The sequence below is a fragment of the Oreochromis aureus genome, linkage group 3, assembly GCF_013358895.1.
Source record: "Oreochromis aureus strain Israel breed Guangdong linkage group 3, ZZ_aureus, whole genome shotgun sequence".
Lineage (NCBI taxonomy): Eukaryota > Metazoa > Chordata > Actinopteri > Cichliformes > Cichlidae > Oreochromis > Oreochromis aureus.
The window spans coordinates 49448060-49471259 of NC_052944.1; the positions used below are offsets into that span (position 1 = coordinate 49448060).

Consider the following 23200-nt stretch of genomic DNA (forward strand, 5'->3'; position numbering starts at 1 on the left):
AGAGTTAATGTTCGATTTTTCTGGTCAGGCTCTCCAGCTGGATGATCCGAGGTCCCGCCTCTCGCCTCAGCCTCTGAACACACAAACTTCTGAAGCAGGAGGTGCAGATTGTATTTTTTTATTTTTTGCTATTGTTTTCTAAATCCAGGATTGAGGTATTTGGAAAAAATTTTGGCCAGCGGATGAGCCTGCGACTGTTGTCTTCCAGGAAGAAGGACTGGAACCCAATTCAGCTGTATGCAATATACAATCAATCCACAAGAACACATTATAAAAGAAAGTCCCGTTCTTGTCTGATTTCAACTGAATTCTGCTTCAAAGCAGGGTGACCGAATTAAAACCAGTGTTTGCAGCAAATGTGAGCACAAAGCCTCATTTTGTAGCAGCCTGCTATTAAAGTTCTCCTCTATGCCGACAACATTCCTGTTTTTAAGGCACAACATGGATCAATGGCTGAAATGGGTTTTATCACAAGGGTGATAAATATACAACATATGGTCTTAAGACTAAAAGTATAATACAGATTTTTGTCTGTCTTAGAGATTTGATGTTCATTTACCTGCAGATGCACTATACGTGCCTGCTCTGTGGTTTTCCACATCACTAATACAGGAAGTATAGGTGAACTACAAGGTCGTCGAGACCATTCCCCACACCAGAAATACAAACTACAGTCTTTTTATACTGCAGACACTTTACTCACTTACAGTTATTTATTCACTTTTCAGTCACATTAATTGTAAAACTGTGTAATTTGTGTATATACTGTATATTCTGTGTATTTATTATCTCACTCTTATTGCCTGTTTATGCCCTGTCCTTGGGGATAAATAAAGTCTTTCATATTCTGATTCTAATTCTGACATCCATCCAATTGTAATTCAATCAAATTGTGTTTCTCCCTCCTCTTCCTCATTTTGTTGGAGCTGTGAACAGAATTAGTGTGAATCTGAATTAATTTGTGCAAACAAGAAAAATCTACAGCTTTTCAGTCAGAGGTGGTCTTGTGATTTAAGCTGGGTAGAGTAGATTTATGTGTTGCTGCTGCCTGCTTCAGCTCTACGACTGGCTGCTGAGTGATATTTACACCATGGCTGGATTACAAACTTTAACCACGTGCTGAACTTTGGCCCAGCTTTGATGCGACTCATTAGTATAATGACCTCTAAACTAAAAATAGAACAAAATCCTCTAAAAATAACTATGACAACGTCATCTTCAGTCAGGAGGAAACAGGTCCACCCAGAATGCTCATTTTAACATTCTTATATTAACAGGATTTCAACATCCACGTCAAACATTCACATATAGATATAACCCACCACGTCCTGGTATCTTTCCGTTGTGCTGTAGTTCTTGGTGCAAAGGTTATCACGTCATCCAAATCAGTTTGCTGTTTTCTGAACAGACCCAGTTCAATGCGTCTTTATAAACACCGGATCTTTATGATAATGTGACGATACTAAGCTAAAAATCACAAGTATTTATTTGCCATAAATTTGCCACTTTATTGTCCAAATTGTGTATTTTATTCTCGGAATTTTATACCCTCCAAGGTTTGCCCCAGATTTTTTTCTACCTTCAGTGGCTGTTGTAAGCCGCATAGAGCCCACTTTGATTTTGTTGTGTAATGTTCATTAACAATGAACAAAATTATAAACATTTACAAAGATATCAAAGCGAATTTCTAGATGCTGTGCCCACAGCCTCAAACTGGAGCTGTGGGACTTCATAAACTGGACAAAGAAACAAGCAAATGATTTACAATTAAGAAGAGCGCAGGTAGCACGGTGGCACGGTGGTTAGCACTGTTGCCGCACAGCAAGAAGGTCCTGAGTTGAATTCCACCATCAGGCCGGGGTCTTTCTGTGTGGAGTTTGCATGTTCTCCCCGTGTTTGCGTGGGTTCCCTCCGGGTACTCCGGCTTCCTCCCACCGTCCAAAGACATGCAGCTTGTGGGGATAGGTTAATTGGATAATCCAAAATGTCACTAGGTGTGAATGTGTGAGGGAATGTGAGCGTGAATGGTTGTCTGTCCCTGTGTGTTGGCCCTGCGACAGACTGGCGACCTGTCCAGGGTGTACCCCGCCTCTCGCCCTATGACAGCTGGGATAGGCTCCAGCGCCCCTCGCGATCCTGGAAAGGATAAGCGGAAGCGAATGGATGGATGGATGGATGGAAGAGCGCAGGTATTTTTTGTGGTTACAAGTAATTCCAAACAGTTTTTCTGAAGAGTAGTCCCGCCCTATTACGCACATTGCATGGCGCGTTGTGACGCGTATAAAAGAGCCATCTGAGAGCCGCTCAGCAGTCGCTTCGAAGAAAAGAGACCGAGTCGGTATGTCAGTCTCTGCACTTGTTATGTGCGGGTACAGCTCGCTCTGTAAGGAGTCTTCTTGCACTTTTCCACTCATGACTTTAGTCCCGTGATCTGCCTTCGTCTTAATCACACCTGTTCAAGGTAAACCGACGTTTTACTTCAAGTCTAAGCTCAGCTTAAGGCTAAAACTTTGACTCTTCTATGCCGTAAAAACCTGACATCGATCTGATACCAAATACATGCACTATTATCAAAATCTTTACCTTTTAATAGCATCTTACCTGTTTGGGGGGGGGGGGGGACTGTGCCCTGATTTCTGACCTGAATGCATCATCAAAATACTAAATGTAAAAACATTTTAATGAGCATTAAAAGGCTGATTCTTGCTTTCACTGTTGGAGCCAAAATCTGAAGCAGAAATACAAAAACCTGTAAACAAAACTGAAATTTTTCAGTTGAAATCTTATTAGAATAAATCCATCTGCAAGTGTGTTGCCTCTTAATCTGGTTAGACTGACACACTGACAGCGTGGCACGAGTGGGAATCCACGCTGAGTGCCGATAATATAAAGTGTATCCTGTAGTTGTGGCTGGCAATCCTCATCGAAGTGAGAATAATGACGACAACATCATGAACAGGTATCAGCACCTGTGTCATTTATTACAGTGTTGAGCACTGTAAGAAAAACCCTAAACTTTAGTAAAAACCTTGCAGCAGGATTTGTCTGCACGTTACTGTAAAACTTACAGCAACCTCAGTGTCATTTATTTAACAGTTTTTACATTTTGTGTTTTTACATGACACTACTCAAATTTCGACAGTATCTACTGATGCTATAGGTTTTTACAGTAGGGAACAAATTATTTAAACCCCTGCTGATTTTGTAAGATTGGCCACTAACACAGAAATGATTATGATTTCAGTGGTAGGTTTATTTGAACAGTGAGAGACAGAACAGCAACAAAAAAAGAAAAAAAAATCAGAAAAAGTCATTTCAAAAAAGTTACTTACAACTTACAGAATCAGCGTGGGCTCAAATAGTTTTCCCTGACTGTATTAACAGATTCTCTCATAATTTGGTCCTAAAAACAGTGATAGTATTTCCAGAGAATTATAAAGTTGAAGCAGTGGGAGCTGGGACTACATGGTCATCAGTGTGTGTGCACAAAAAGGTGGCAAACAAGCTTCCTCAAATACTTTCATATAACATACTACAAATACTAGCAGAATTTTTATTTCACACAAAAAACAAAGATCTGCACTAACAGTAAAAAATTTTTATTGCTTTATTACCAAATTCTGCCAAGGCCAAATATTCAGAATCTATATCAGTCCATCGCTACATGGAAAAAAAAAAAAAAAGCAGGAAGTGATACTGTGAACATTTCAGAAACAAACCAACAGGGTGAACGTCAAAAATAGCACAAAGTGATTTCTTGACACCAGGTCTACATCTGCAACAGGGTCAAAGAATGACTGCAAGTGTAATAGAACCAAGAGAGAGAGACACACACACACACACACACACACACACACACACACACTCATACATACATACATACATACATACATACATACATACATACATACATACATATATCTATCTATATATACGTATGTATGTATGTGTGTGTATATGTATTTATAAAAATAAATATATTAAAAAGCTGAAGGTAAAAGCTTTGATTTGAAAGTTTCAGTGTTGGTTCTTTCATTTCCACAGAAGATTTCCATTAATGCCCAGCTGTCTTTAAATAACTGTCCTGTCACAGGGTTATACAACAGGGGAAATGACTGTAAAAGGTTTGCACTCACCATGAGCAGCATTTCTCCTGTGACGTTTAACGCCTGTAGTTTTATTTTTAATAAAGGTCAAATATCATTATATAAACAAAGTGTAATGTCTTCTGAAGACATGAGCAGCACGTCTGTGTTGAGATGTAACAGAATTCATTGTGTCTTCAGTCTCTGTGTGTGATGAGGAAGAAGCTCTGGATCCCCACAGACTGTGAATAAGATGTCAGTGTGGATTTCATGCCTTTCCTCGTGGCCTCACTGTGGACTCTGATCGTCTACCTGAGTTCAGTTAAAGGTAAATAATGTGTTTCTATTACAGACTCTACTTTTAGACCATTTTAGCCAACTATATATTTAAAATCACCTGAGGTCTTGATCCATTCTTTGCAAGTTAAATATTTTTATTTATGATTTAGAAATGGAGGTGTCCAATTATAGCAGGTCTGCCAAGACGATCATGTTAAAACGCTGCAGTTTAAGAAGAAGCAGAAGTCAGCAAACAAAGACAATTTCACATTTCTCTCTGCTTAACATGCAAGTCCAGTTGTGAAATACTGACTTACTGAATATATGTTTTATCATGTTTTTATCTCAAGAAGTAAAATGTCATCTTAATGACAGTCTTCAATATTTTTTTATTTTTTTTTCACACTTATCAAACCTCAGTGAATGTTTGATGTGAATGTTGAAAAGCTTTTAATATGACAATGTTTGTCGTGCTCACAGATTAACTGGACCAGGTTAAAGCTGAGTTAGTCACCGAACTTAAAGGTTAAATCAGTGCAGTGTTAGCACAAAGCAGACAACTTACCAAAGAACCGATTTCAAAATGTTTCTTTCTGCACTTTGTCTAACAAAACAAATCATTTGTTCCCATTTCTTTGGTTGAGCCTATAAAAAATGCCAAAGCTCAAACGTTGACAGACATAAAAATGTTTTTGCACAAACAAGATCATTACCAAATCGCCATCAGCTGAAAACTGGGGCTATCTCAGCATGGAGTCCAGTGTGTGCTTAAACTATCCACAGCAGATGAACAGCATCTGAAAGTCACATCCTTAAGAAATGGGAAAAATCAAAAGAAAACAAAGGCCTGGCACAGGATCTGGCCAGTTCAACAGAAATGGTCTCAGCTTTGGTTCAAATCATCAGTGTGTTTGAGGAGCTCAGTACAGAGTAGTGAGTATCTGCAGCCACCTGTAGGAGGGTGGAGGCTCTGTCATGGAGTTTAGCTGTATTTCATGGAGATCTTGTTGAACTGATGAATTATGAACAAAGAAAAGTAACATCACATTTTGATCCACCATGCTGTACCATCTGAAAAACAAGGACTAGAAAGTGAGACCATGTTTCTCCCACGCTGATTTCTCTTCATTGGCTCCTGTTTTAAATCCAGGCTTGAATTGAAAATCCCTCTAATCACATACAAGGTCTCAGATAATCAGGCCTCAAAAAGAGAGTAAAATGTGGGATTATACCGTGGTGGAAGAACATGAAAAACTATCGTGTGGGAGGCTGTCAGAAAAATGCTTGTTGTGCTTCACTGTTCTGATGTTGTATAAAGTTGTGAGTGTGTCTGCTCCTCTGTCTCCTCAACAGGATCATTTGTAGTGGATGTGACACAGAGCTCCTATCAGGCAGAGGAGAACCACAACATCACACTGGAGTGGACGTTCACCACCAAACCAGACACGCCCATCTCAGCACTGGAGATCCTCTGTTACCTGAATAATGGCCACAAAGAATTGACTCTTTATTACCTACATGATGGTGTCGAGTTCTCAGAGGTTCAGGATGAGAAGTTTTCAAGACGAGTCCAGAGTGACAAAGACGCCCTCAGAGAAGGACGAATCAGACTCCAGCTGTCCAGACTCAGGACTGAGGACTCGGGTCTGTACCTGTGTGAGGTGGACACAGGTTATGGCCACGGCTACAGCAGCTGCAGAGTCACCGTCTCTGGTAAGACAATTCATTTATACACAAGTGATCACTGTGATCTGACCTGAAACATGATTAAAATGTGAGTATAATTAAAAATAAAAAAAATTAAAAAAACCCGGCCAATTTCAAAGATTTTTATTCGTGTTTTTTTGTTTTGTTTTTTTTTCCAGATACAGATTTTGCTAAAACCTCAACAACAGAGACGTCACTGCAAAATCCAGCTCCTCAGAAAAAGACTCCAACAAACGGTGAGAAAATGCTCCAACTTTTCTCTACATCATTCCTGTTTGAGTGTTTTTTGGTCCATTTTGGTGACTATGTTTATTTCTTTATTCATCATCAGCAGGTCGATCCAGGGTCCTTGTGGTCATTGTTGTCATCACCGTACCATTAGTTTTGGCTCTCGCTGGTTTTGCTGCATATTTCTTTCACCACATTTTGCAGAAACTTAAAGTAAGAAACAAACAAACGAACAAACACAAACATGTTGTTGCTTCTTGTGCCGTCAGACTGACTCATTATTCTCCTTCTTTCAGCAGAAGCATACAGAGGATGATGAGACACAAAAACAACCACTAACAGTCTAGCTGCTTTGCTAAAGGAGCGTTGGTCTTAATGGAGCTGAGAGAGATTTATTTTTCCTGGACCTTCACATTTATGTTGGATTCAAACCATCAACCACAGGGAGACACTCGGGCCCAGCATCACTGAGATCATCATAAGGTCACGCCTACAAAAGGATGTGAGCCTGATTTGAACTTTGACCTCAGCTGAAGACTCGAGCCTCGTCCAGTTAATTTATCGAGCTCATTTTCACACAAAGTGTCATAAAAGAAAACCCAGAGTGGAAGATCAGAGGATGTAAACAGGAAATATTTCTTACAGAAGTCTTCAGTCAGAGTGGCTGCTGTCAGACTCTGGAGGATCTGCTTGGAAACATCAAGCAGTGAAACTGATGGATTTCCTCCTTCAGTACAAAACTGTGAAGTTCAGCCTGGAGAAGAAACACTCCTCTGCCTCACTGTCAGCGTGTTTAATGAATTTACTTACTGGTTGTTTGTTTGTTTGTTTGTTTGTTTAAGGTGAACTTAAATCTTTCAGTAAGACCTCAAAGTGTCTCTGATGGACAAATTAAAGGGTTAAAATCCTCCCTGATCATCACTGTGCTGGACTGACATGGATCATTCCCAAACAGTCTTTTCCATTCCATCTGCATTCATTACAGATGAAAGTGGATATTTTCAACACAGTTCATGTGGAAAGATGGGGGGAGTGGCCTGAAAATTGTGTTGGTGACACAGGAGACTGGAAAAGCACCAACAAGTTTTAAAGTAACAGAAACAGGATTCATGGAGCTCATAAGGAGAACTCCTTTGTTTTACTGACTTCACTGTATGAAAGCAGACTTTGTTACCACAGCTATGAGCTCTGATTGTTTTTGTTTTCTTTCTATCATCTTTACTGTCTCAGAGAACCTGAGCTATAAGCTGATTACTTTAAACACCCTTCGTTAATCATCTGCTGCACTTTATAAACATCCAAAACAAGGTGATTTACATTTTACATCTCTGGATTTTTAAAGCTACAAATAATTCATTAAGTTTAATGTTAAACTTCCTGCTGGTCAGGACTCGATGTTCAGTCTGTAAAGTTCAGTCTGATTTGTGATCGTGTTTTCAGTTTAGTGCTGAGAGTTACGAGTGTAAAAGTGTTCCAACGGTTTTATTTGTTAATTTTTATTAAATCTTTGGCTCATTTTTTAAGTCTTGAAGTTTTACATTTACAGTGTCTTCACTGTGTTGCTGAACAAACAGGAACTTTAATGATCCATATTCATTATGTGTCACTGTAATTAAGTAGAGATGTGTTTTACTACCGAATGTAAGATAGAAGATGTAAGAAATTATAAAATGAAATGAGAGTTGATAAAAGCTTCACTTGTTTTACTGGAGATAAAATTTTGATGTTCACCTTAATTTTGACTCATCTTTTCAGTGCAATACCAGAGCTGGACACTAGAGGCCACCGTCTGATTCCTGTTTTAAACCAGTAAACGTTGTCACTGATTTGCTCCACACATGAGTGTGAGTCGACGCTTCCTACATACAAACATGTCTCTGCAGCCTCTGTGATTGCTGCAGTCAGTGGGAGTTATTGTTAATGTCCTGCAGGGGGCGACAAACAGACTTTAAAACTAGCTACAGCACAGGTCACCGACCCTCGAGGCCTGGAGTTTGAGACCCCTGAGCTACAGCGATCAACTTCCTTTTAAAGTGTTTTGAATGAGTGTTTTGTCCATCACCATCAACAGATATAGCAGTCCCCTGTCAATCACAAGTTAAGCCTACCGTAAAGCAGGCCTGTCATGTTCTTTACTCTAATGGGACTATCGTTACAAACTGAAGGTCATGTTGTATCAAATGCTCCTTTTATCTGTTGCTCATGAGGAAAATAAATTACCAGACAGAAACTAATTCAAAAAGAAACAAATACAGAGAAAATGACTGTTCTCTCTTTTTTAGAGTTCTTGGATGAAGTGATGTCTCTGTCATTGTGGTTTGATATAAACTCAGTGACAGAGGTTTAATTTTGAGTTAAACAGTCTTATTTTATATTCATGTAGCAGAATGAGTACTGTATTTCCATATTGCATTATTAGCCACTGTTAGTAGCCAATCACATTAGATATCTGAGCATCCCTGACTTGCTCACCTGTTGCTGTACACATCCAGCTCTTCGATAACCTGACATCCCAGCTGTCACAGGTAGGACTTGCCTACATGTAGCTGCTGCCTCAGCCTGAATTGGCTACACTTTTGTTGATTGGCCTTATTCATGTTTTGTAAAGATCACCTGCGGATTATTTCCCTGAAGCCTTCCATTGACTGCTGACAAATTTTTATTTTGTGCCGTACGTTTATTATTTTACTTGGTGGTAAACAAGTGTGTTTGCAAATTTGGCGACGCTGTTTGTTCAGTATGTAACTTTGATTTGTTACGATTTTAGCCTTACATCCTTTATTTCATTTTTGCTATAAATGCTAATTGTATGATGCATTGCAGGACGTCGGGGCCGAGTGAGCAGCTGATAACTTTATAGCGAGGCCGCTGCTGCTTCTCTGGGCTCACTTCAGTCTTCAGACTGTGGGCTCGTTCTCATCCATCATCTGAGCAGTCATCATGGACTGGTTTCACGCTGTTTCTCTGTGGATTTTTATTCTCAGCTTGGATTTTGCTAAAAGTAAATAAGTATGTTTTTAACAGACTCTACTTTGAGTTCATTTTAAATAACTGTGATTAACTGATGAGTAGGTTTTAAGTATTGATTCAGTTTCATGTGTCGAATGTTTCCAGTGTGACTTTTTCAATGCTCAGATGCAATTTATAAATAATTTATTTCTTTAGTTTAAAAAAGTATAGCAAGTTTCCTGTGACGACGAGTAGAGACGCTTTAACTTCCTTTAACTAAATACCTCAGCAATCATGCATGTAAGAGGAAACTCCATCTGTGCAAATAAGCAGAAGTGAAAATCCTGATCAAACCATAAACAGTAGTTTGTTTCATCATTTTTCATGTTCACAGTGAAGAGTTTTGCTTTGTTTCTCCAGCAGGACAGTCCTGAAACTGTTTCAGAGTCTCTGTGTTTCCAAACTGAGCTGATAAATGTTTAAAGTAACATCTGTGTTATTAGTTGATGTTAAGCTCCATCTGCAGGAGGGACACAAATAAAATGTCATCAGTGTTCATTTATCATGTAGCAGATCTCAGTGGGAGTGGATGTTTGCTGTGGATGTTTACAGGCTGAAATCCTTCTAATGTGACATGTTTTCAGAGCTCACATGTAAATTACAACCATCCAGTTTCTTCTTCATGATTTCAAAACCTCTCAGTGAATCAAGTTTTCTGTGAGCTGCTTAAATTGACTTTAGATTTTGGTGGATGGTCAAACTGTGGCTGTTTAACTGTGCTGACTGCAGAGATACTGAATAAGTCTGATCAACAGATTCATGATGAAAGTCATGGAAACAAAATCATCATCACAGTGATCTTGGTCAGTACTGAGATCACCTTCATCTCACTGACTGTGGAAACAAAGTGGATTTATTCAAGTTTAAGTAACTCGTCAGTTAAAAACTGAAACTGATCTCAGAACAATGAAACACAATAATTGTTTTATTTAGTTGATCTTGTTTTAATAAGTAACTAATAATGAACTCTATTAATGGCACGGCCTTAATAAAGGCGTCCTGCAGCACAGCTCTCTGATGGTTTCATTATTTCCTTCATGCTGAGGAAAAATTATTGTTTCATGTTTGTCACAGCAGAACTTCATCAGATTATTGTTGTTGTTGATTTTGTAGTTTGTAGATGTGTGTTTGATCTTTTTGAACAAATCAACCAACAAAGCAGTGATTTTTGACAGTGTTGTCTCTGACTCACTGTGCTCATTAGCATATCTGACACGGCCTTCCAGTGGATGTGTCACAGCTGCAGCTGGAGTGGGGGAGAACTGACCTGACACCAGGATTTATCTACGTGTGGGAGAAAAATAAAGAAAATGTGGAGTTGACAAAGCCGTTGTACGTTGGAAGAACCTCACTGTCCTTTGATAAACTGAAGCATGGAGACATCTCACCGACTCTCTCTATAAAGTACAGCTGTCTGATGAAGGAAAGTGCAGATGTCTCGATCCGCAGCTGGGTCAAAGGTCAAATGTTCATCTTATTGTAGGTAAGTGGATTTATTTGTAGTAAACGGACATAATAAAGTCATTTATTGCCCTGATATTTTAATAAAGTTCATGAAAGTTGACACTGGCAGAGTAATGTTTTTGAAGTGAGTAAAGTAACTTCACTGACAGCTTAGTTTTTTTTAAAAACTGATTCTACCAACTGAAAAGACACAAATGTTTACCTCCAATAAAAATATGTTTACTGCACATTTCTAAATGTACAATATTCCATACTTTGGATCTTCTTGCTTCGGTGTATCTAAATGTTTGACTGGTGTCACACATGCAGTGGTCCTGATGGTCCTGATGACCTCTATACTGTCAGCAGCAGGGTGGTGTTACAGTGTGAGTCTGCAGGCTGGTATCCAGAGCCTGAGCTGCTGTGGTTGGACGGTGAGGGAAACCTCCTCTCTGCTGGACCTACAGAGACCCTCAGAGGTCCTGATGACCTCTATACTGTCAGCAGCAGAGTGACTGTGGAGAAGAGATGTTAGATCATTTTGTGCGGCTGGAGCTGGACTATTATGTTGTGACTTTTGGTGTTTATGACTTTTATAGTTTTTTAAATATTAATATTTTAGTACAAATTTAGGCCAATTCATCTTTTGGCGCCAAATAAACAGACTTCATTTGTGGTGTCTTGGCTCTCTCTAGTGGTATACCGGGAGTAGTACAGCCGAAAAGATTTATCCTTGTGTTGAAAACTCCATATCCCACAATTCATAGCACGCCTCTACAGAGTGAACAATGGCGGCCACCACTTCGTTTTATATGTCTTTTATTCGTGTTTCTAGGTCACAAAATAAACTTTTAAGATATTTTCAGGCGAGAATGTAGGTGTGTAAACTTCAAATATCTGCTTGTTTTATCAAGACATCCCATATTTAGCGACAGTGCTCTGACGACGTCGGTCCTGCCTGACAGCTAGCCCGGCTACCTAGCTAGCTGCCGCACTTGGCTGCAAATGGATAGCGAGGGACTCTCTCTGTCGTTTCACCTCCCGGTCTCTCGCAAATGCTCGCACAGAATCGGAGTTACAGCTGGATGTGGAAAAAATAACTGAGTTGTTTGGTGGTGCTATAACGCGGAGCTACAACAGTGGGCAGCTATCCACCGGTGTATGACAGAAAGGACATGCCGCGACCGCCCGATCGACCGGTGTTTGCTAACGCGGAGGTCAATCGTGGATCAGGAAAGCGAAGGCAGGAGCGTGAGGTGAACTGAATTTCAGGTAAGAAGTTATGACCTGCACTCTGTTTGGGTCAGATATAAACCCGAGTTTAGGTGTAGTTTATTTAGCAGCAGTTCTCTTATGTGTTGCTGATAGTCGGCTAGCTAGCTAGTGCCGCTAGCATAGTTAGCTAGCACCGCTAGCGACCCTTCGTGAAAAAGCACCCAGGCTTGGCTTATATTGAGGCGGGTGAAACTCGTGTCAGCACCCGGTCGTCGCCGACAGTATGTGTTTTAGCTGGACTTATTTTTCGTTTATATGGACCGATGATTTATTTATTTATTCATTTTAGTAATGGTATAAACAGTGAAAGGTGGTGGATTGGCCAGATGTAAACTTCAAATATCTGCTCGTGTTACCAAGACATCCCATATTAGCTCTGATGTTTTCGGTGCCTGCAAAGAGCTAGACAGGTAGCTAGCTAACCCGAGCTGGCTGTCTTTTTGACTCAGGGTCATAGCTGGACTTATTTTTCGTTTTTTATGAGCCGATGAGGGTTTTTTTTTAGTAACGGTACAAACAGTGAAAGGCGGTGGATTGTCCAGATGCTGGTCGATGTGGAAAAATAACTGAGTTGTTTGGTGAAGTCGCTGACGCGGAGCTACAACCGAGGGCAGCTATCCACGGTGTGTGTCAGAAAGAACATGCGGGAACGAGGCGGCGAGGCGACCGCCGATCGACCGTGGTAGATCGTGGATCAGGGAAACCGAAGGCAGGAGAAGCAGGCGGCTGCCGGTCGGAGCGTGAGGTGAACTGAATTTCAGGTAAGAAGTTATGACCTGCACTCTATTTGGGTCAGATATAAACCGAGTTTAGGTGTAGTTTATTTTGTTGTGCTGACTTTTACAATCAGTTATAATAACTCGTACTGCGTGGTAGCTAGCACGATGGAGTTTATGACAGCCTCCCCTGTCATTCTCTCGCCTGTTCAAACTTCAGTCATGAAACTGATCAATGATCGGCTTTTCTCTCTTGTTTGTTTATCGCGCTAAACAACAGCAGCACGTTTAAGCTTGATCAGCTGTTGTTAGAATTCATTTGATTTTAATTTCTAGTATCAGCTGATGTTTGCTGGAGCCACAGCTGTAGAAGCGGCTGGTCGAAACCAGGAGATGACCTTACTGAATCATCAGAGCTGAACTGGTGATGGAGAAACAAGTTTACCTTTTTTAGGTGACATGAATGAGTTGAAGGAAGTTATGAACTGTTTCTGAGAGAAATAAACACCAAGCTCCTTTTTTTATTTAGCTGACAGCTGGTAACTGTGCAGGGGCGGATCTAGCAAAGCTTTTGCCAGGGGCCAGGTAGGGCATTAACAGAGAAAGGTGGACACAAAGATATACTTTTCTTTCTTACTCTCATACAGGAGTGCAGAATTATTAGGCAAGTTGTATTTTTGAGGAATAATTTTATTATTGAACAACAGCCATGTTCTCAATGAACCCAAAAACACATTAATATCAAAGCTGAATGTTTTCGGAAGTAGTTTTTAGTTTGTGTTTAGTTTTAGCTATTTTAGGGGGGATATCTGTGTGTGCAGGTGACTATTACTGTGCATAATTATTAGGCAACTTAACAAAAACAAATATATACCCATTTCAATTATTTATTTTTACCAGTGAAACCAATATAACATCTCCACATTCACAAATATACATTTCTGACATTCAAAAACAAAACCAAAACAAATCAGCGACCAATATAGCCACCTTTCTTTGCAAGGACACTCAAAAGCCTGCCATCCATGGATTCTGTCAGTGTTTTGATCTGTTCACCATCAACATTGCGTGCAGCAGCAACCACAGCCTCCCAGACACTGTTCAGAGAGGTGTACTGTTTTCCCTCCTTGTAAATCTCACATTTGATGATGGACCACAGGTTCTCAATGGGTTCAGATCAGGTGAACAAGGAGGCCATGTCATTAGTTTTTCTTCTTTTATACCCTTTCTTGCCAGCTACGCTGTGGAGTACTTGGACGTGTGTGATGGAGCATTGTCCTGCATGAAAATCATGTTTTTCTTGAAGGATGCAGACTTCTTCCTGTACCACTGCTTGAAGAAGGTGTCTTCCAGAAACTGGCAGTAGGACTGGGAGTTGAGCTTGACTCCATCCTCAACCCGAAAAGGCCCCACAAGCTCATCTTTAATGATACCGCCCAAACCAGTACTCCACCTCCACCTTGCTGGCGTCTGAGTCGGACTGGAGCTCTCTGCCCTTTACCAATCCAGCCACGGGCCCATCCATCTGGCCCATCAAGACTCACTCTCATTTCATCAGTCCATAAAACCTTAGAAAAATCAGTCTTGAGATATTTCTTGGCCCAGTCTTGACGTTTCAGCTTGTGTGTCTTGTTCAGTGGTGGTCGTCTTTCAGCCTTTCTTACCTTGGCCATGTCTCTGAGTATTGCACACCTTGTGCTTTTGGGCACTCCAGTGATGTTGCAGCTCTGAAATATGGCCAAACTGGTGGCAAGTGGCATCTTGGCAGCTGCACGCTTGACTTTTCTCAGTTCATGGGCAGTTATTTTGCGCCTTGGTTTTTCCACACGCTTCTTGCGACCCTGTTGACTATTTTGAATGAAACGCTTGATTGTTCGATGATCACGCTTCAGAAGCTTTGCGATTTTAAGACTGCTGCATCCCTCTGCAAGATATCTCACTATTTTTGACTTTTCTGAGCCTGTCAAGTCCTTCTTTTGACCCATTTTGCCAAAGGAAAGGAGGTTGCCTAATAATTATGCACACCTGATATAGGGTGTTGATGTCATTAGACCACACACCCTTCTCATTACAGAGATGCACATCACCTAATATGCTTAATTGGTAGTAGGCTTTCGAGCCTATACAGCTTGGAGTAAGACAACATGCATGAAGAGGATGATGTGGACAAAATACTCATTTGCCTAATAATTCTGCACTCCCTGTATAAAATATTTAGCTTTTATTAAATAGTTATCTGAATCTTACAACCAAAGTTTGTATAATAATACACAAGATTGGCTGTAGACCATTGTTCATCATTCAGAACACTATGTAAAAATAACAAAAACAAAAAGTGAATGCGAAAGTGCATACATATTTATTTTATGTGTTTGATGTGTGTCGGGCGTGGTCTGCAGTGCCGCTGCAGGGGAGGTGGACCCACGGGTGTAAAGTCTGTGCTCTCTTGGCTGTTTTTGGGTGTGTGTTGGGCTATGAGTTGAAAAGCTACGGCTGCCTGTGTGGGTACACCAACCATGTGTGAAAAGTGGTCCATAACGTAATGCTTCAAAGCATGTTCATGCAAACATTGTCGGGTCTGCCGTGATACAATGGGACTTCTGCTCATGAACCTGTGTGCACAGGCGCCTGCAAATCGGGGCTGTCTGAAGTCACCTCATCTTTACCCAAAACTGTAAGCTGTCATCTGTGAGGCACGAGCGGTGTTTGTTTTTATCATAATTCATGGTGGAGAATGGCTGCTCTGCTGAGTTTTGCTCTCTGTAGCCGTATGAATGGCAAACTACACTGATTAGCAGCGGCATAGGCACACATAAAATTTCTTCTGAAATTTTCGCTTTCTAGTCTTTACTTTATTCTGGTTGCTTCCACTTTTTTCGGCACTTAACTACTCCCTCAGTTTTCAGCCGATTTTCTCAGTTCAAACTCTAAACTGTTCTGCTCTTTCTGCTAATTCCTGCTATGACTTTTGGTGTTTATTACTATTATACTTTTTAAAATATTACACTTTTTTCCTTTAATTTGTCCCATTGAAATGAATGGAAAACTTCCACAATTCTGCTAAAACTTGCTTGGTTTTGAAACTTAACTGCTTCCTCATACTTTCACCTAGAAACTCCATTCAAACTTTAAAATGTTCTCAGATTATTGGGCTATTCCTGTCTGATTCAGCTTTTTCAGACCTTCTACCGTTTTAATCTTATCTCTCTTTAAGTTTTCAGTTGCAAAATTGTGATTTTTCAGAAAATACATGCGTTGCTATGGTTGCTATGCAATTAACTCAGAGTGTGTGCTGGTCTGTTCTGAATTTTCTCTTCATGTCCGAACAACTTCTTGCTACTCGCTCAATATCCACTCAACCCCCACAAATTATACATCAAAACGTAGATATTTTTGCTGGCTTTCAGACAATGTCACTATCTTTATTGTGAGATTTACCGTTTTTTCGCAATTTGCCTCGAAGGGACACATAGTCTGGTTACTTCCCATTCAAAGTGTATGGGGAGGTTTTGAAATTCAGAGCTGAAATTCTGTAACGGGAGGCATTTTAAAATCGCCATATCTCCTTAACAAAGCAAAGTTAGGATATGAGGCTTGTGCCAATATATCTTCAGACACTCCTGACACTCACAGTGGAAGCAGTTTTTACATTCATCTTACCGTTGAGCCATAAATTACGTTTGTTTGAGGGGTGGAAATCTGTCCTCCTCTCAGTTCTCACACTCTGAAAATGAAGCCGTTTCTTCTCTCGTCATATCTCCGCGAAGGAGGTACAAAGAGCTATGTAAATCGCAGTCAAAATACACCAAAGTCCGCTGATTCACCCAGTACAAGAATTATTCTGCTAGCCCTCCTAGTTTTTGAGTTACACGACGTTTTGTAACTCCAAAAAACGGTGCTTTTCGCCTCTCACTGCGATCTATTTCTGATTGCTGATCTATTTGTTTTTCAGCCGCCCGTCCCCTTGCCAGGTGGCGCAATCAGTAATGACACGGCTCTGCACCTCAAAGGTCGTGGGTTCAATCCCACCTTGCTTCAACATTTTTTTTTCATTACAAATTTAAACACTATCACAGACCTGTCATTTATATTGATCATTTATCACAATTCTGCAAAGTTTTATAATTTTAGCAGCTTTTCTAATATAGACCGAAATACATACAAGTACCCAGCCTAATGAAGCAGACAGAGGCAGTAGCTCTGATTGGTGAATTTGAGCAGAATCAGGTTGTTCTTTCATTTCATTTCTTTATTTATTTCACACATGGTTCATCGTGTTTCTTTTTCTACATACAGAACCTTCTGCCTCTTTTCAGCAGAAATTCTGCTTCTTTTCAGCAGAAATTCTGCTCATTCACCTCTTTTCAGCGCAACATTCTGCTTCTTTGCCTCTTTTCTGCAGAAATTCAGCTGATTCATCTCTTTTCTGCAAAATTTTCAGCCTTTTCACCTTTTTCAATGCTTTCATCTTTTTCAAATCATAGAGTTCAAATCAAAATATAGTATTTTTACCAAAGCATTGTATTTGTACGAAGTACAGTATTTCTGCCAAATCATAGAATTACTGCAATTTCATAGTATTTTGAGGAATCCCTTTTGTTATAGTATTACTTCTAAGTCATAGTATTTCTGCTTTGTCATAGTATTTGTACTGAAACATAGTATTTCTGCCACCTCTTTTCAGCGCAACATTCTGCTTCTTTCCCTCTTTTCTGCAGAAATTCTGCTGAGTCACCTCTTCTCTGTGAGAATGAGTTTGGCTCAGTGAGATGAGTAGCTGCCTTCAGCCCAAGAGGGCCAGGTTCAAATCCTGCTTATGGCAACATTTTTTTTTCACCACTTTTCAGATACAATTTCTCAGTCTTTACCCCTTTCAGTAGAATTTTTGGCTTTTCACCACTTTTCAGCAAAAAAGGTCTGCTTCTTCACCTGTTTTCAGCAGAATTTTCAGTTTCTTCACCACCATATAACTTTTTGCAACTTTTCATCTTTTTCAGCTTTTCAGCAGACAGCTTCAGCGTTAAGGCATCCACACAGCATTTTCGCAGGAAATGCAAATTTTTCTAGTTATTTTATCCGTCCTTTATTTATCCACATATCAAGTCAGTGAAACCTTTGGGATGTTGATGTGGTCAGTGAAGTAGCAGAGGGGGGGTGTTAATGTAATTAAAAACAGCTGCACTAGAGGGCCAGCACTGGTTTTACAGGTGGAGGCAACTGATAATTCCCACTCATCTTTTCTGACTTTTTTTTCACAACTTTTGAGTTTGGATTGGGTCAGTGTCACTGCTGGTAACATGAGGTGATACCTGGACTCGTCCAGGATATCACATCAGTACGTAGCATTTCCTGAAGGTTTGCTGTGGCTGTGTCCCAATTCAGGGTCTGCACGCTTGAAGTACACATTTCAAGTGCGATTACGTCACTGTCACGCGACGACGGCTGTCCTAATTTGAAGTGTACTTCAAATGCATACTCCAAATGCGCCGTCGATGTCCCCAAATATCAAGCGTGGTCCGATGCACGCTTGATATTTGTATATATATATATATATATATATATATATATATATATATATATATATATATATATATATATATATATATATATATATATATATATATATATATATATATATATATATATATATATATATATATATATATATATATATATATATATATATATATATATATATATATATATATATATATATATATATATATATATATATATATATATATATATATATATATATATATATATATATATATATATATATATATATATATATATATATATATATATATATATATATATATATATATATATATATATATATATATATATATATATATATATATATATATATATACATATATACACATATATATATATATATATATATATATATATATATATATATATATATATATATATATATATATATATATATATATATGTATATATATATATATATATATATATATATATATATATATATATATATATATATATATATATATATATATATATATATATATATATATATATATATATATATATATATATATATATATATATATATATATATATATATATATATATATATATATATATATATATATATATATATATACACACACACACACACACACACACACACACACACACACACACACACACACACACACACACACACACACACACACACACACACACACACTGGAGAGAACACGGACAGGAAGGCGAGGATGCCGCCGGGTTTCCCCCTTCTGCACCGCTTGCCTGAATTTTTAATTTTTAGTGTCTTTTATACTGTGGCGGACGCTACTGGATTTTTAATGTCGTGTTTTATTGATTTCTATTGTGTTGTTCCCTGGCAAGAGTTGTTTTAATTCATTTCACATTTTTAACTGTTTAAATATAATAAGTTATATTTTAGACATACAGTTTTTGTGTGCATTCCCTTGGCTGCTCCACTGCTCTGTCCGTTTTGAGGAAGGTTTTCCTCTTTTAATAACACTGTGCAAAAATCACCTTCGCTCTGTTACAAATACATATATTATTGGCCATATTATATTTACATTACCACAGTTAGATGACTTTAGTCTTATGAACAACATTAGCTAATTGTTATTTATTAACTGTTATTTACTAACTAATCTTATGTAATCTTATGTAACGTTTCTCGCGGTTAGTGTCATGGTTGCTAGGCAACCTGAGCAGCACGACGAAGGCTAGACTGTCCCATTTCACAAGCCTCTCACTTCCGCACTTCTCGTACTTATAGTACGCACCGTACTTAGTACGCGTAGTGCGCGTACTTCAAGCGTGCAGACCCTGAATTGGGACACAGCCTGTGTCTGCCAGCAATGCCTCTAGAGCATAGGTGTCAAACTCTGGCCCTAATTACATTTGGCCCGCGAATATACCAAATTACTATTAGAGCTAGCCTACTGGTATTATACAGCTAATATATATTTTGTTTAGTATTAAGCTTTTCTTGCTTCATATTCAGTTTTTCAGGAAAACGTGTTTGAGTCCATAAGAAAATATTTATTCTTATATCTGCAGGAATAAATATATTTCAATAAATATTAACATTAGCCCGCGACTTTGTTTCAGTTTTGAATTTGGCCCACTGTGTATTTGAGTTTGACACCCCTGCTCTAGAGCATGGAGAAGATTGAGGAAGAGCAAGTACTCAGGCGAGCTGGTCAGGGCCACAGAAAGTTGTTAAACCATCAGCAGGACAGATACCTGATGTTTTGTGCACAGAGTGACAGGATGAGCACTGCCAGAGATACAAAGTGATCTCCAGCACGTTACTGGTAGGAATTTCTTGTGCAAACACCCGGAAACAGACTCATGTTCATTGAATAAATAGTAATGCCGAATGATTGAATCTCTAACTGCAGGATTACTTTTCTCAACCTTGATACATATTTTATGTGTATTAAAATACGATTTGTGTTTCTTCTCATGTTGGTAACAGTAGAGAAGTACAGGATGTCTCATCAGGCTTTGGATGTCAGGCATTGTTTATTTGTTCTTAGATACACTTACCTTAAACTGCACTCTGCATGTTAGTATAGATCAGCATTGTTGCTGTTGCACAACTGTTTTTTGTTTTTTTTTTACACTTAGGGAGAATTAAATTCACTATTAGCAGTGTGTCACTGAAAGCTATGAGTGAGTTGAAGGAAGAAAACTGTAGCTAATATTCTGGCATATAGGGAGTTTTCAGTGGACAAGCTGATGCACGTTATTATCTTAGTTCGTTAGAAATTTCTGTTCCTATTCTGGTCAAATTGCGCTTCAGTGTTTGTTTACAGTACAGCTCCAGATCCAGGTGACATCAAGTCAAAATGATGTTACCTGTCTATGTGCAGAAGCTGCCTGTGTTCAGCTTGAGTAGCATTATAAGTTGATATGGATCAGAGAGAAAGGCAAGAGTGGAAATGTAGTCAAATGCATCACAAATTATAAGGCTGTAGATTCTGTTTTCCACACACTGATTAATGAAAATGTCACATAACTAATCATTGTGTTGTACTCTTCTTGATTGTGAATCCCACATCTGCTCCTATAATAAGGATCATATTATTCTATTTTGGTCATTTTGTAGTTGACTGAAGAGGACAGAGAGACTGTAAAAGAACAGGAAAAGTGAAGGAGCTGACAGTGAAGTTTGCTGGATAAACAAAAGTTAATTTTCACAGGAAACTTTTTCATGTGTTTCATGGATGCTTTACGCACTTTCTAGTAGAAAACCTAAAACATACTAGTACATCATCATCATTGAAAGAGTGTCCACTGGCCTGTAGGTGTAAATAGACTGCAGTTTCAAAGAGCAATACCATGGATGAGAAAAAGAAATCTAAGCTCAAAAGCTCTTTGCCCAAAGATCAAACTTGCAGCGTAACATCTCACAGTCCAGGTCCACACTGGGGACGCTCCCTGAGAAGAATTCATAGATAATTCAATGACAATTCAGTCTTTTCCCATTCTCAGGACACAAAATGATGATGTTTAGTCAAAACTAGCTGCTTTATTTACACTGAAAGTGTCTATTGGATTTGTTAACAGATGTGGTAAAGACTGTACAGAAATGTATCTGTCACTCGTGTCTGTGAAGGTTCTCAGTCATCCAGGTCATCATAGTCAAATGAGCTTGCAAAGAAAAGCGTCTGGACTTCTGTAAGTTGCTTGAAGACGTTTCAACTCTCATCCGAGAAGCTTCTTCCATGCTTCCTAGCTTCTTCTGTCCACTGAAAGAGGAGTGAAAGAAGCTATCTATGCCCACTGTGAGCGACCATCTTTGAGCATAGGCGGTGGTTTACGACACCTATACGACACCTGCCATCTATAATCCAGTTTTGAGATCCCTTCCCAGATGCCTTAACGTCCACTCACATCCTGGGCCATCTGACCTCAGGAATTCGCATGGCAAGGTGGGGTCAGGTTTTACAATGAGCTCACCCGAAACCCTGGCTGATTGGAACCCACACCCGCTTTCACACCTTGGCTCATGTGATTAGAGGATCATCAGGGGTCCTTTGTCCCTCTTTGGGGGAAAACTCCCACTTGGTTTAAATCTGGGACTGACGGCCATTTGACCTTAGAAATGAAGAAGCTTCTTGGATGAGAGCTTAAACATCTTCAAGCAACTTAAAGAAATCCAGAAGCTTTTCTTTGCAAACTCCTTTGACTATATGTCACTCCCAATTCAAAACATGGATTGTTGCAAAGGATCCCTTGAGGTCAGATTTAAATACATTGTTTTAACATAGAGTTAAATTTGCTAAAACTAGAATTTAAAAGGGTGATAAGCAAATAAATAAATACATAAAATTGCTCCCCATAGGTCTGAACTGCACTACCTCCATCAGTGAGGTAGCATGAAAGCTACCTAAGTTACCCAGAAAGAGACAGAACTATTTACATTATGTTCTATTAACTTACTGAAACAATCTTATTACAGATCGCATGAACTTCCTTCATGATTGCATACATATTGTTATATGTGTGTATAAAAACAAAGCTGACACTTGTGAGACTTCATCAGAGGTGTAAGCATCACTTGGTGTCAAAGTAACTGAGGATAAAACACAGAAAAACATAGAGGAGATTTTCCTGGCAGACTTTTTATTTGCATAATTTGAATATGTTTTCACAAAACCAAACCATCAAACTTAACAGCTGGTTCACCTCCAATAAGAATTTCCCTCTTAATATAAAATACAGCACTGACAGTGGAGTCTAAACCATTATGTGGTTAAAAAAAATATGATGTCATGTACAACTCCTAATAATATATTTTTTTAGGAATAACCAAGAATTTACTTACTATTGTTTCCAGAGTTAATTGAGTCATTTTGACCTCCTGTTAAATTAGAAGAAAGTTTATATTAGGGAAAATTGCAATTAATAAAAAGGGACCATTTAAAGATAGTACGAAGATCACAGCATGATGTTGCCACCTCCATGCTTCACTGTAGAGATGGCATTGGTCGGGTGATGAGCAGTGTGTGGTTGCCTCCAGACATGATTAGGGATGGGTATTGATAATATTGTAACGATTCCGATTCCATTTTCGATTCTGTTTAACGATTCGATTCTTTATCGATTCTCTTATCGATTCTTATTTTTAAAAAGGAGAACACTAAGGTCGATTAGCTTAGAATTTTGTTTTATATCTTCTCTTTGAACAAGATAAAAATTTAGGAGTAACATGGCCTTACAAACCCAACAGTGAGATCTTTACGGTGCGGTCACACCGAATGCGATAGAGGCGGCCAGAGCGTCAGGTTCACATGTAAAGTCAATGGAAAGAGCGCGATGACACGCGATTGCGCATCCGGCGAAAATGCAGAAGCAGATTTGCATCGCGAAAATGCCAAAACCCGTGAAACGCCCCACGCGTCAGTGTACCGCGTGGGGGCGTGTTTGACT

General features: G+C 39.0%; 1 protein-coding gene across 3 annotated transcripts; it reads left to right on the forward strand.

The window, feature by feature from the left end:
• The first annotated feature begins 2330 nt into the window (after window positions 1-2330).
• LOC116319334 lies at window positions 2331-7815 on the forward strand. Of its 3 annotated transcripts, none has more exons than XM_039610526.1 (6): window positions 2331-2461; window positions 4287-4413; window positions 5718-6077; window positions 6230-6307; window positions 6403-6512; window positions 6596-7815. In XM_039610526.1, the coding sequence occupies exons 2-6, from the start codon at window positions 4356-4358 to the stop codon at window positions 6644-6646; spliced, it is 657 nt and encodes a 218-aa protein (XP_039466460.1). In that variant the 5' UTR covers window positions 2331-2461; window positions 4287-4355; the 3' UTR covers window positions 6647-7815. The 3 variants fall into 3 exon arrangements, with proteins under 3 accessions (XP_039466460.1, XP_039466461.1, XP_039466462.1); XM_039610527.1 differs by having other exon boundaries at window positions 6599-7815; XM_039610528.1 differs by having other exon boundaries at window positions 6406-6512.
• The last annotated feature ends 15385 nt before the right edge of the window (window positions 7816-23200 follow it).